Below are 12,126 nucleotides of genomic sequence, written 5' to 3' on the forward strand. Positions count from 1 at the left end.
AGAAATGTTCTCCCTCCACTACGCGGAAAAAACATGATCCTAGTCATGGTAACTGTACACATATGTAAAGACTATGATTATATGATCAGATACTAAGAACAAATTAAGTTACCGCACTATTAACACAAGCTAAAATATCTATTCATAAGCTTTAAACTGGGGAGGGATGCTCAGGCCAAAAAAAACAAAACAAAACTAAGAGGGGCTGTAATTTATTTTATAACTAAATATATATGTTGACTGGACTTGCAGAGAATGAGCGAAAACACGAGTGGTGAGGGTGTTGCTCCACCATCGAGTGAGGAAACTGATGCACTGGAGAGGAGTCGGAAAAGGGTCAGAACAGGAGACTTGGTGATAGGGAATGAGCGTGTAATGGTCCACCGTGAGGAAGATTGGATGGCTAAATAAGATGCATGCCCTGACGCTGCATAGTAATCAAGGGACTCAAGGAAGGCTGAGCCACATAAGAAATCCTATCGTCAAGCCTGCTCGTCAAATGACGATGGGATTAGCTGTGATGAAGAGGAGGAGGAAGCTTGGTGGTTTGATGAAGGCCGGAGAAGCAGGGTTAGGGTTGAACAAACAATGAGGGGCCCTAACGTCACAGTGATGCCAGAGTTCAAAAAGAAGCTAGCTAAAAAATGGAGACTTTCCCTGATCGTTAGACTACTAGGGCAGATGGTCCAGGAAGAGTACCTAGGACAAAAATTACAAAAACTATGGGGCTTCAATGGGGACGTCAAAACCTTAGAGATTGGGTCGGGTTACTTCATTGTTAATTTTACTCACACAAATGACTACGAATATGCTCTTACGGGTGGACCTTGGCTTATTCTGGGTCATTATTTAACTGTACAACCATGGAAGCTAGACTTTCATCCAGAGGACGAAGAGGTGTCGAAAGTTGTGGCCTGGGTAAGGATACCAAAGTTTCCAATGGATTACTATGACATGGGGATTCTGTATGTGGTGGGTAGTCAAATTGGCATGGTCCTTAGGGTGGATAAAAACACCCTCTCTTGCTCCAAAGGTCGTTTTGCGAGGCTGTGTATTGGGCTTGTCTGAACAAACCTCTACTACCAGTGATCTTGATCAATGGGAAAGAGAAGAAGATAATGTACGAGGGGCTACACCTAATCCTTAGGGTGGATTCACGCTGAGCTTGGTTGAGAAAGTACGTAATTTGGCGGGAACAGGAAGAGCTGAGGGAATTATTGATGAGACTTTGGTGGGACAAATAGCAGCAGAGTGCTCGAAATTGTATATGGAGATTGCAGAGAGTAGCTTGAGTGAGGATCATAATGAGAGGCCAGACATGGGAGATGTTGAAGTTCAACTTGAACAGCTATTACAGCTGCAAGAGGAAGCAGATTCTAGCGATGCTTCCTTGTGATTTAATTTCTCTTCTTGTTTGAATCTTTTCCCATACTTGTTTGGGTCTCTGTTTGGTTTAAAGGAGGAGGAGAAAGGACTAAGGAGAGAGATTTTAATATTACGTCCTACCCCATTTAGATTAAGTTGTTGATGGGTCTTTGCAAACTTTGTAAAATGTTGAATTAAAAAAGTATGATTATAATTGATATTTAATATTTAAAATTTTGTAATTATCAAAACTTTCTTATTTGAAAGATTATAATAACATTTTAGAAACACCAATATATCTATATTAAAATTTATCAAAGTGTCTAATGAGAAAATAGTGAAATTTTATAAATTAAAAAGGTTATTTGTTGACTTTTATTAGGTGATAAAGCTGATTTTATTATAGGAGGGTCGAAGATAAAGGATAATTTTTTTAGACTACCAAGGGTTGTTTGGAATTTTGAAAATATGAAAAGGATAATTTAGTTAAAAATAATTTTTTTTCTTACTCCCCTCCCTCCATTAAATACCAAACAAAAAAGAAGGGGGAGCAACTTTTCTTACCTAACCTATGATTCCTTGACTTTTTTACCAAAATACGATAAACAGTAAAACTATATATTAATATGCTATACTTTTAAAAGTATTTATCAATATGCTGCATTTAAAATCGTTCTCGTTCTTACTGTGAATGATTTCACTTTTTAAATTTTTTTATTCAAAAAGTAAAATCGTTCATGCCAAGAACGATTTCACTTTTTCCTATTCACTCCTCATACGAGAGAACCTTTGTCAATTATGTGTGCAAGAATAAGAATCTCTGACAATGCATGCAAGAATCCCATTGCTCTTATGAGGCTACAGCATCTATGGCATTATATGTATTACATGTGAATTACTTCATGCCTTGCTCTCTTCTTCTTATTCTTCTCCTTTTACTTCATCTCTAAAATACGAGTTCTCTCTTCTTCTTCTTCTTCGTCTTTGTTTCATTTTCTTATTCTCTTGCACTATTATTTTTTTACTCTTACTTCTAAGCAAGACAAGCTCTTTTACTGCTGCTGTGTATATGTTGTTTCTCTTCTATTTCTTTCTTTTAAAAAATTTACAGTTGTGATATACAATTTGATTTTTCATCCATACTACCCTTGATGAGTTAATATTTCATTATTCTAATTTTCAGAAGGTGAGTGGTGGGTTCAACAATCTGGAATATTTGTATTCTTTCTAAACTAGGTATCTCTTATTTTAACAGTAAAACTATAATTTGTTATATTATTTTAAGATGTTAAGATTTTGATATAATTTTTTAGTATATGATTATTATTTTTTCTTATGAAAGTATACTTCTTAAGAAGTTTAAATTTGGTAAGATAAAACTAAAACCCTAAATATCAAATATGTGGTGTACATTAAGTTGGTAAATTAAAATAAAAAATGTTCTACCCACTTCTAATGAACTATTGCTTTGGTATATTTTTTAGGTAAAAATAAGGTGTAAGTAATGAAAAAACGAAATGAATGAAGGGCACTCATAATTTCTTTTTTTCATTTTGCTTTTTTCATGCTATTTGTTATGTTGTTTTTTTTAATTGGTGATGACATGTCATGACATGAGTATTTTGAATCAAGAATAAAATACTCTGACTATCTTTCTAGTTTGTATTAATTACATAGATTTTTTCTCTATTTTAAAAGCATACAGTTTTAGTCCGATTAGTTAATTCTGTTGATCGGCGTATTCTAAAAAGATTCTAAAAATATTATTTTTAACTGAAATTTATATTAAAATAAAATTTATTTATTATTTTACTTCTGATTCTAATAAATTTTTGATTTATATTTTTATAGTTACATTAATTTCATTCAGTTAAGGCAAACATAAAAGACTTTATTAAAATTTTAAGTAATTTTTTTAATAAATATATATTTAACTAATTATGTTTATAAATATTTGCAATAAAGAAGTGTTTAAAAGTTTTGAATTATAAATTGAAATAACTTATAAAATCTTTTAAACTTATATCATTTAAATTCTATGATAAATAAAAAATAGGAATTTGAAATATATTTTTACAATTTAAAAGAAATCAAAGTAAATAATTTTTAATGAATGTGATAAATTGAAGAAAAAATCTTTATTTTTGAACCCTTTATTTCAACCCAATGGCCTAAAAGATTTTAGCCCAATTAAATTTTTAATTTCATACAATAAATTGAAATTTATTAAATTAAATTTTACAAAAATAATGAAATAATAAATAGGTATTATAAGGTATAAATAATATATGTATTCGTAAAATAAAAAAATCCTCATGATATGTTAATTATTAAAATAATATCACAAGAAAGAATTTTAATATCAAAATATGTTTAATGTATTTTATATAGTGCAATAATATATTAATTAATACTTGATATAAATAAAATTAAAGAAATAACAAAATAAACAAAAGGAAAAAATATCTATTTCTTAAACTTATTTTTTTATTTTAATTACGAAGAAATAATTTACAAAAAATGATTAAAAAATTCTAAAAATTATTAAATCTGTAATCAAGTTTGTTTACTATATTTCAATAGATTTTAACAATAATAGCAATAAAACATCTTTTATAGTAGTTCTAATTTGGGTTTATGCAATTTTCATTATATTTTTTTCCTTAGATATAGATTCCATTATGTGTTTGGTTATACAGGATATTTTGAGCTAATAATAAATATTGATTTTGCAAAAAAAGTAATGGTATAGTGGACTTAATTTATTTGTATAACTTAATCTTGCTTGACTAATGATTATAATGAAATGATTAGGAAGTAGAATGGATCATATAAAGGAGTTTGTGTGTGTATTCACATATAGACGAATTTTTAATAGCCTAGCCAGTGTAACATTTGAGTTTGATAATGTGAAAATTATCAAAGTTGATGAAAACATTACCTTGGGCAAATTGAAGCAAGTTATTAGACAAAAGTTGCGGCTTCCTCCCTATGAAAATGTGACCAATTTAGTATATAAGTATCCTACATGCATAAATCCACCACAATACCAATCATGCAATTTGGAAGATAATATAGATATAAAACAAATATGACAAGTGACCAGAAGATTTTCATCTCAATTAACATGTGTCGTGTTGTATGCTAATGTATGTGATTTACTAGATAATGGCCATGTTGAGTCACAACCCATAGGTGATTATATCAGAAATATACTTTCATCAAGTAGCAATAGGTTGAACATGATGGAACAAGAATCTATATTTAGTGATCACATAGAAAATTTCCAACCATTTGAACTCCTTGACAATCTATAAATTTAAATGAATCACCTTAGTTTGATTTGAATACGCCAACTACACAAACAAATGAGACACTTGAATTTCAAGAAATTAACATACAACAACAATGACCATATTGTTTGAGAAGAAGGCCAAGATGTGGTGCTGGAAGCCAGTATCACTAAGGTGGATAATTTTTTCTTTCTAAACTTAAACTTTATTTATTATTTTTTACAATAAAATATTTATTACTTTTTATTTTTAATTAATACACATCTTATACTCATTTCACAATTAGTCTTAACATCATTACGTAATTATCAACATTTTTCTCTCATTATTTAGTCATGATTTTGTCATTCAAATGATTGATAAATCATTATACTAATCATTTTAATTAGGAGAGAAGAGGAGAAGTTGTTCAGCAGCAAATGAAGTTTTGAAGTCGTTAACTAGAAGAACAATTTTCATTCACCTCACGCATATCGAGGACAAATTATGAAGAAGTCGTTCACCAGATAAATGACTTTAAAAATTATTCACTTGAAAAATGATTTTAAATGTAGCATATTAGTAAATACTTTTAAAAGTGCAGCATATTGGTATATAATTTTACTATTTGTAGTATTTTGGTAAAAAAGCCTATCGTGTGGCATTTGTTTAGTTTGACGAGAAATCAAGTATTGGGCATGGGCCTTTTATGCTTGTGACCAAAATAATAATAATAATATAGTCCTACAACTTAATTGCTACAATTAAAAATTTACAATCAAAGCATAACTTTTTTTGTTACATACTGTTTGGTATGAGAAAAATAAAAGGAAGAGGAAATGATAGAAAATTTCATCACGCTCTATTTAAAAAATTGGGGTTTTCAAATTTTAATCCAATATAAGTCTCAGATGAAGTAATTCACATGTAATATATATAAAGCCATAGATGTTGTAGCCTCATGGAAGCATTGTCACATATTTTTATTTTTACATGCAAAATTGGCAGAGATTCTCTCGTATGAAGAGTGAATAAGAAAAAATGAAATTATTCTTGACGTGAATGATTTCAGAAATCATTCTTCGTGAACGATTTCACTTTTTAATTTAAAAAAATTTAAAAAGTGAAATCGTTCACACGCAGAACGATTTCTGAAACCGTTCACGTCAAGAACGACTTGTATGTAAGTCGTTCTTGTCAAAAATAATTTTAAATGCAGTATATTAGTAAATATTTTTAAAAGTATAATATATTGATATATAATTTATTGTTTTTCGTATTTTGGTAAAAAAAAACCATCATTCCTTACTAGATTCTTAAGATTTAACCTCTCATAATTTATTTCTATATTATTATCAGTCTTTTCCTTCTCTTGATATCTTGGTTATGGTTGGACATGTAAGGGGTGTTTGGAAAACCCAAAACCATGGTTTCAGAAGCACTTTTTCGCAAAACGAGATAATCTCTTCCACATATTTACTTCGTAATCCGTAAAAGCATTTCTGAAACCATGGTTTGGTTTCTATCCAAACACCCCTGTAATTTGGGTTGGTGCTTGTAAAAGAAAATATACTGACGCGTTCACAGTATTTACCCAAAAAAAAAAAAAAAAAGCTTTTCCCTTGACACCACGCAAGTACTGTTGGCTAGTACTACAATTATACCTGCTTATGTCAGACGTAATAGCATTGGCTTGATGCTTAAATTATATTGGAACTTGTGGCGGAAAAAAATTATATTGAAATGTCAAGTATCATAAAAATTAGCACTTCTGTCAACATTAATTCAATCAAGCTAAAAAGTGCATACAGAAGGACTTCTTTTAGGAAGGTGGATGCTAATGAGAACTGATGAAGCTGGACGTCAAATAAATAGACAGAGAAAGTATTTTTTTAATTATATTTACAAGGTAATAAGAAAAATTTTTTATACGTATATATAATTAAACTTTTTATTTATTACTGTGTTAATTTTATTTATGTGAGATATAACGTATATTAAATAAAAATAAAATTATGAAATTATGAAATTTTAAATAAGAATTAATAAAATTTAAATTTTTTTAATTACATGAAACATGATCTATAAATAAGATTGAAGGAGTATATAAAAAAAATTGTACCTGAGAGAGGTTTTCTTTTTTCCTAAATCTTTCAGACCAAGTCTGTTTAGATGACTCAGCCTTTGAGGCACTAGCGGTACACCTAAGGGTCCGTTTGGATGAGCGATTGGAAAAGCAGCTTATAGGAAAAGTAGCTTATGGAGAAGTGAAGTTGGTAAAAGCTAAATTGGATAAGCTGAATTGTGTTTGGATTGGAGTTCAGAAAAGCTAGTTTGCAGAAGTGAAATTGGTAAAAAGGTGTTTGGATTATAGTTGAGTAAAAGTGAGTTTGGTTATAAAATGACTAAAATGGGTATAGGTGTTAATAAATAATGAAATATGATAAAAAAAAATGATTTGACATAATACAATGAAATTAAAATAATTTATTATGAAGAAGTCAAATTAATGAGTGAATTAAATTTTAAAATTTTAAAAAAATTATAACAAATATTTTAAATATAATGTGAAACATGAAAAAAAATGAATTGATATAATATAGTGAATTATTGTTAATTTGATATGAAGAAGTGAAATTGATCGAGGGAATTAAATTTGAAAACATAAGAGAAATGGAAAAAAAATTGCAAATATAAAACGAAACATAATTTGAATGGATAAACATGTTTTTAACTCCAATTTACAGTATTGCAATAAAGTGAAACTAAATAATATTACATAACTAATCAATAGATAAGCTATGGATAATTTGGTCTCTGATTGCATCACGGACGCGATTCATATGCGATGAAGACTGTGATGTAGCATTTGAAGATGATGGTTGACTAGCTTCAGCCTGATCATGTTCGCCCACATTATTACCATTTTCAGCTTGTTCAAAAAACAAGTCGGAGCTCGAATGTCTCCTTATAAGGTTATGAATGGCCATTGTTGCACAAACCAGATACACTTGTGTTTGGAAGTCGTAACTGCGCATATTTCGGAGGACTTGAAATCTATTCTTCCAAACACCGAATGTTCTTTCTATTGTGCACCTTAAACTGGAATGATAATAATTAAAGGCTTCGTTGCTATTTCGGAATCCTACTTGTCGTCGAAAGTCTGGAAGGTGGTAGCGCTCAGATCTGTATGGACCTAGATATCCATTTGGTGTTGGATATCCCGCATCAACCAAGTAATATTTCCCTAATGATTCATGAAACAATTTGAGAGATTGTGAAATGAATAAAAGTATGAAATAATTAAAAGAACATGCATGATTGGAACACATAAACATATACCTGGAGGTGGATGAGGGAAATTAAGAGATGAATTTGTAATAGCACTATCAAATATACGAGCATCATGTGCAGATCCCTCCCATCCTGCCAAGACAAAAGTGAAACACATATCCCAGTCACATACAGCCATGACATTTTGTGATGGATATCCCTTTCTGCCAATAAATTTGTCTCGTTTTGCAGCGGGGACAACACACTGTATATGAGTGCCATCAATTGCTCCGATTGCGTCCTTAAAAAATGGGTAGTAACGTGGATCGTTCTCAATTTTTCTATGAGTTCCACGAAATGTTGGATCTATGGGTCGAATAAGTTCACTCGATAGGCTAAGACAAGCTTGCAGTACATTATGAAAGTGCCTACTTACAGTTTCCCCTGATCGTTGAAATCGTTCCTGGATCATCCTATTGCATTGTCCATGTGCAACCGTGTTTAAAAACATCGCAACCATTTCTTCAATTCCTACGTACTTAGACTTTTGTAAACCATGTTCCACCAATTTAGTACATAAGAGGTGGAAAACATCTTTATCCATTCTAAACATTTCATGACATCGATCATCATGCCCATTCATAATGCCTTGTACCCATAAATTTCCTGTCTGCTCACTAGTTCTGCACGGTTGTTTAAGCAAGTACATTTCACAATAATGACCAACCAATGCACCTACTGCTTCATATTGTGTTAATTCCTCATTAATTATGGTTGAATGGTCATCTTCATTTGGCTGTGAATCGTTATTCCAATTCCATAAAGTATCTTCATTCCACGGTGAATCATCGTTCCAATTAGCCATTTCTGGAATTAACCCTGTAATTATGGTGAAAACAAAATGTAAGCATTATAAGAATTACACTAAACAAAGTGTAAATAATTTTCATACTGCAAACAAAAAAACCAAACGCATAGATGACAAGTAGAAATTAGCGTAAATATATTACATAATGATTAATAAAGTTCCTACAACATGCCACATCAGTTTAGGTTAAAACAGCAGGTAGTTCAGGTTAACAAGTGCAATAACAATAGTTAAACAGCTAAGTCCTAAACTAAATCCTATTCTGCAGGTCACTTCCATGTGTCTGGGTCTTGTGCTGCCGGTATCAACCACCTCAACAACTTGCTTCTATCATGCATAAGCCCCAAATAGGCTCGCCTAGCCCACCTCAACCGCGTAAGCATCTTGGCACATGCATAATATAGTTGATTGTCATCATTAAGCTCCTCAACGGTAGTCAGGTGTGCCAAAACCTTATCAACTATTTGGGGATCTTCGACCAATGCTGCTGCTCGCTTGTCAGAAGCAGCTGCTATGACACTCAGGCTGTCAGAATTAATGTAGTTGCAGCAACTTTCTTCTTCTTCTTTGCATCTGATGTCTCACCCCTCTTTCTCTTTCCATAGCTTCCTGAGCCACTTGGTCCAGTACTTGCGGGGGTGTTTATGTTGCAAGCAGCGAAGTCATTTGTGAAGGCACTGGCTGTTGGGTCCACACCAAAGTTTTCATCCTCACTATCCCCTGACCCTTCTTGTTGGTCTAGCCCGACTCTATAAACATCCTCCTCTTCTGTGTCAGGCTGTGGAGCAAACGCTGGCTGAGGCTGTGAGGCTGATGGTGCGTACGCATACTCTCCCGAAGCCACAACATCTTTGAATATTCTCATCAGATCTGATGCAAACATCAGCCCCTGATGTCTAAATTTCTTGAAATTAGGGTCCACCTACATGAACATAATTAGGCATAATTAAGCACTGTTCCTTCTGATATTCAAAATTAAAACTCAACTAACACAAATAATTACCAGTATTTTTCGTTGCCACCACTCATCAGAGGCCAACACCCTATTTGTGGCTGCATCATAACCAATGCCAGTCTCCCCAGACATCAGTTTTTCCCACAACTTCCAATCTTTTCTCAATACATCGAATCTGTTCTTCAGTTGCTTCCTGTCATACATTTTCCCGCTCCTTTCCCGAAAATTCTTTTCAATTTTCAACCAACCAGGTCTTGTAAACGATGTTCCTTGTCTTTCTTTGTGCACTATTTGCTCGGCACAAACATCGATTAGAATTTTTGTCGTGTAATGATCCCATGTCGCTTTTCCCTTGTCATTATCCATTTCTCTACGCCCTTTGATCGAGATAAGAGCAACTAAATCAACCAAAGCCCTAAATATGTAATAATGAAAGCCGTATTATATAACACATACATTGTAACCAAACAAACATATATCACCAAGTAACACATTTTAATTGCATAAGCTGTTTAGTTTTCTTATTCAAAATTTTTTAAAATTATAAATATATAATCACATTGTCAATGTCCACTATTTTCCAGTGGTAATTGATTGTGAACATTTTGAAATTAAATTTTCAATATATCATATAAATTGAACCTAAACTACATTACATTGATTAATTTTTATCCTAATTTAACTATGTAGGAGTAAAATAAAAACCAAACTAAGAATGATGAACAAGATTATTTACAAAAATAAGTTATATTTATCATAATTAACTAATTTACCTAACTTTTTTAATATAATTAAATTAGTTAAATAAATATCATATTAGAGAGAAGTAAGAGAATATAACAGGAGAAAGAATAACATTAAATTTATTTTGATTGAGACTTCCCCAAATTAATTCCAAATGATTTTTAAGTAATTATCCACATAGTCCTTAATTTCTTTGTATAGTACAAATTAATGTCTTCTTACTTTGCTCTATCAACTCCGTTAATTAGCTTTATCAAATGAACCATCCGGACACACATATATACACATATATACACCATGTTACCACCTCATTCTCTTCTACCTTACCCTCATAGAGATCAAATCCTATAACCAAAAAAATCAAGAGACCGAAGCTAAGGACATGCAAAACAACAACCATTGTAATTCCGAAAATTACAATTCCAGAGGTCCATATCTCGCCATTAACAACGTATATACGCAACAATTTCTTGAATCCTATAACCATAAAAATCAAGAGAATCCTATACGCCGTTTCCTTGAACCATTAATCGTTGTTTCAGCATTGCAAAACAGAGGAAGAAAATCGATATGCAAGTACAAATTTTATGCTACATTCGGTCCCTGTTTCGGTGTCACAACCAGTTGGTCCTCAACATCCAGCAATCATTAACAAATCCGAACTAACACACGATAGGAAATTCTTGAACCATTAATCATTGTTTCAGCCTTGGAAAACAGAGGAAGAAAATCGATATGCAAGTAGAAATTTCATGCTACATTCGGTCCCTGTTTCGGTGTCACAACCAGTCCCTCCTCAACATGCAGCAATCATGAACAAATCCGAATTCAAGCAAGATAGGAAATTCAAGGACGACAGGAAATTCAGGGAGGACAACAAATTGAAGGAGGACCGGGGATCAAACCGGAAAAGTGACATAACCGGCCAACCTGCAGTAGATCCAAGCTGCCAGAGGTAGATCCAACGGTATATTGCACTGGGAAGCCAAGATCTCCACGCACGGCTCAAACGCAGAGGCAGACGCCGGCGACGTCGGTTGCAGACGGTGAGAGCAGCTCCGACTTGTGATGAACGAACGGCATCCACCAAGCCACGGACACCTCACCCCAATAGCTGACCTCGCGATGATGATCGGACGGAGCTCACGGTCACCAGCGACGACCTTCTCAGACGCGACCACCGACGGACGTTCTCGAGCCGAGCAGAGACGGAAGCAAGCTGGGAGCTCGGGTAAAAGGAAAAGAGAGTCACGAGTTAGGGAATAAAGGAAGGCAGATGTGAAGACAAAAAAAAAGGTAGAGTGTCAGAACGGTCATAAGCTGAATTCTCAAGGGCCAGAAGCTGGTAGGCACGAGCTTATGCCAATCGTGCGTTCAGGGGCTTTAAAAAATGATAAGCCCAATTGCCAAATTGCTCTGCCAAACGGGCCAAATTTTCCACCAAGCTTATAAGTGCTTATAAGCCACGTTTGGGCCAGCAAACGCTGACCCAAACAGGCACTAAGTCAACCTTGATCACTACTCCGATGCCTCGGGAGAAGCCAATTCGCAGGGCGTAACCGACCGAGGTACATATATATATCCTCAAATCTTTGGTTTCTGTTTTCTACTTGTATGTTTGAGCTTTCTAGCTCTTGTCTTTTTGTTAG

General features: G+C 33.1%; 1 protein-coding gene across 1 annotated transcript; it reads right to left on the bottom strand.

Moving 5' to 3' along the window:
• Positions 1-9,298: 9,298 nt before the first annotated feature.
• On the bottom strand, positions 9,299-10,099 carry LOC114754807 (L10-interacting MYB domain-containing protein-like). Its single transcript, XM_028943645.1, has 2 exons — positions 9,782-10,099; positions 9,299-9,700 (listed from the first exon to the last, which is right to left on the bottom strand). The coding sequence occupies exons 1-2, from the start codon at positions 10,097-10,099 to the stop codon at positions 9,299-9,301; spliced, it is 720 nt and encodes a 239-aa protein (XP_028799478.1).
• Between the last annotated feature and the right edge of the window lie 2,027 nt (positions 10,100-12,126).

The sequence above is a fragment of the Neltuma alba genome, unplaced genomic scaffold (genome assembly GCF_004799145.2).
Source record: "Neltuma alba isolate B1F8T4 unplaced genomic scaffold, ASM479914v2 tig00001301_pilon, whole genome shotgun sequence".
NCBI classification, from domain to species: Eukaryota; Viridiplantae; Streptophyta; class Magnoliopsida; order Fabales; family Fabaceae; genus Neltuma; species Neltuma alba.

Bases quoted from the DNA above. Each gene is read 5' to 3' on its own strand.
- LOC114754807 (XM_028943645.1), bottom strand. From the start codon at position 10,099: ATGGATAATGACAAGGGAAAAGCGACATGGGATCATTACACGACAAAA. The intron at 9,701-9,781 runs GTAATTATTTGT...ATGTTCATGTAG, and splicing joins GGTGGCAACGAAAAATACTG to GTGGACCCTAATTTCAAGAA.